The 1,674-nt window shown below is 30.8% G+C and overlaps 1 protein-coding gene across 1 annotated transcript; it reads left to right on the forward strand.

Moving 5' to 3' along the window:
* Positions 1-220: 220 nt before the first annotated feature.
* LOC117119975 (tyrosine kinase receptor Cad96Ca-like) lies at positions 221-1,464 on the forward strand (the record flags this gene model as incomplete). Its single annotated transcript, XM_033264961.1, has 5 exons — positions 221-238; positions 393-503; positions 590-776; positions 981-1,091; positions 1,286-1,464. Coding segments are annotated over 5 exons (606 nt in total), but the record flags the coding sequence as incomplete, so codon positions are not given.
* Positions 1,465-1,674: the final 210 nt, after the last annotated feature.

Below are 1,674 nucleotides of genomic sequence, written 5' to 3' on the forward strand. Positions count from 1 at the left end.
TACCATATATGCCAATTGGTAAGAGCGCATAAAATGCAAACCGGGGTATGAACTGAGCACGGACTTTTTTACAAGTTTCTGTGTGAGTGAACAACTTCTAGTGCAAATTAATTCGTTGAAATATATTAATAATGCAATTACTAAAAGAGGCCATCATTTTCTTGATTATCTCTCTTCAACATTTCTCGTACTTTTTCTTTATTGTTTTATACATTTTTAGCTTGTATCTCAAGTAGTGGTAAGCCTTGTCTATACTAAAGGAGTTTCTTTACTTTAAACCATACATCTCACCTATGTTTTTAAGAATGTCTTGTTACATATAATTTTAGAAGTTATATGCATGTTACATACTGCATGTTGATATTTTCCACTATATTTTCTCATCAAAATAGGTACCTATTTTACCCGTTGTACCCCAAGAACCTCGTCCTGTAAGCTCTGGTTCAACAACTCCTCCAGTACCATTACCAAAAAAATCTAAAAGGAAATCATTATGTAGAAAGGTAATACTATTTTAAAAACATGGTATACTCTGTGTGCCACCACCACTTGTAATAACATCTCATCCACACCTATTTATCATTACTAGAACACAGTCAATATGAATACATACATAAATGGATGGGATGCCAGTAAGTGGGAGCTATCACGTGACCAACTTAGTATCGACGATACACCATTAGCGAGTGGATATTTTGGTGATGTGTTTAAAGCCAGACTTGATGTTTGGACGGGAAAAGAGAAGAGTGTAAATGTAGTGGTCAAAACTTTAAGAAGTAAGAATAATTTAAAAAAAAATGACTTTGAAATTTAGAACACAATATGGTATCAAGTTTTAACGTGAAGGTAAAAATGTACAGCAAATTTACATTTCAGAAACCGGTTATTCATTGTAGAATAAACAAGACCTATATTATGGTATGTAACCTAATTATGAATAGGCCTGTATTAATGCAGTTTGTCTTAAATATTTGTTAAAGATCAGTCATCGAACCGTGACAAGGCACAATTTTTGAAGGAATTGGCTACGCATGCGCTAATAGAACCTCATGTTAATATTGTGCGACTTATCGGATGTTGTACCAAATCAGGTAAAAAAGCGTTCATGTATTTTATAGTGTTGTTCGTAGGCTGCATTATATTATAAATAACATTACATATAGGAAATAAATAGAATACACAATTATGGTGCACTAATGTTCTGGGTTCATGCCGTATGGTTTAGGTCTAGTAATACCGTACTCTTATTGAAATATGATTCAAAATGCATTATTTCTACTTTCAGCTCCGCTTTTAATGGTACTGGAATACGTAGAAAATGGGTCTTTATCTGATTATTTATTTAATAAAGAAATTGACGTAGATCAGGGTCGGAAGAATCTTGTTTGTTTTGGTCATCAAATCGCAGATGGTATGGCGTACCTCAGTGAGATGAAGGTAGGCATGCACATACTAAATACATAGGTATAATATAAGCCTATGTATGTGATAAACTCTGGAAAACACTGAAATAATCAATATATAATTATATAATAATAAATATATATATAATATAATATAATATAATATAATATAATATAATATAATATAATATAATAATATTATATATAGACCTATATATATATATATATATATATATATATATAGGCCTATATATTCATTCATTTCATTTTA

Source organism: Anneissia japonica, unplaced genomic scaffold (assembly GCF_011630105.1).
Source record: "Anneissia japonica isolate Jap-2015-1 unplaced genomic scaffold, ASM1163010v1 scaffold123329_len1674_cov184_single, whole genome shotgun sequence".
NCBI lineage: Eukaryota > Metazoa > Echinodermata > Crinoidea > Comatulida > Comatulidae > Anneissia > Anneissia japonica.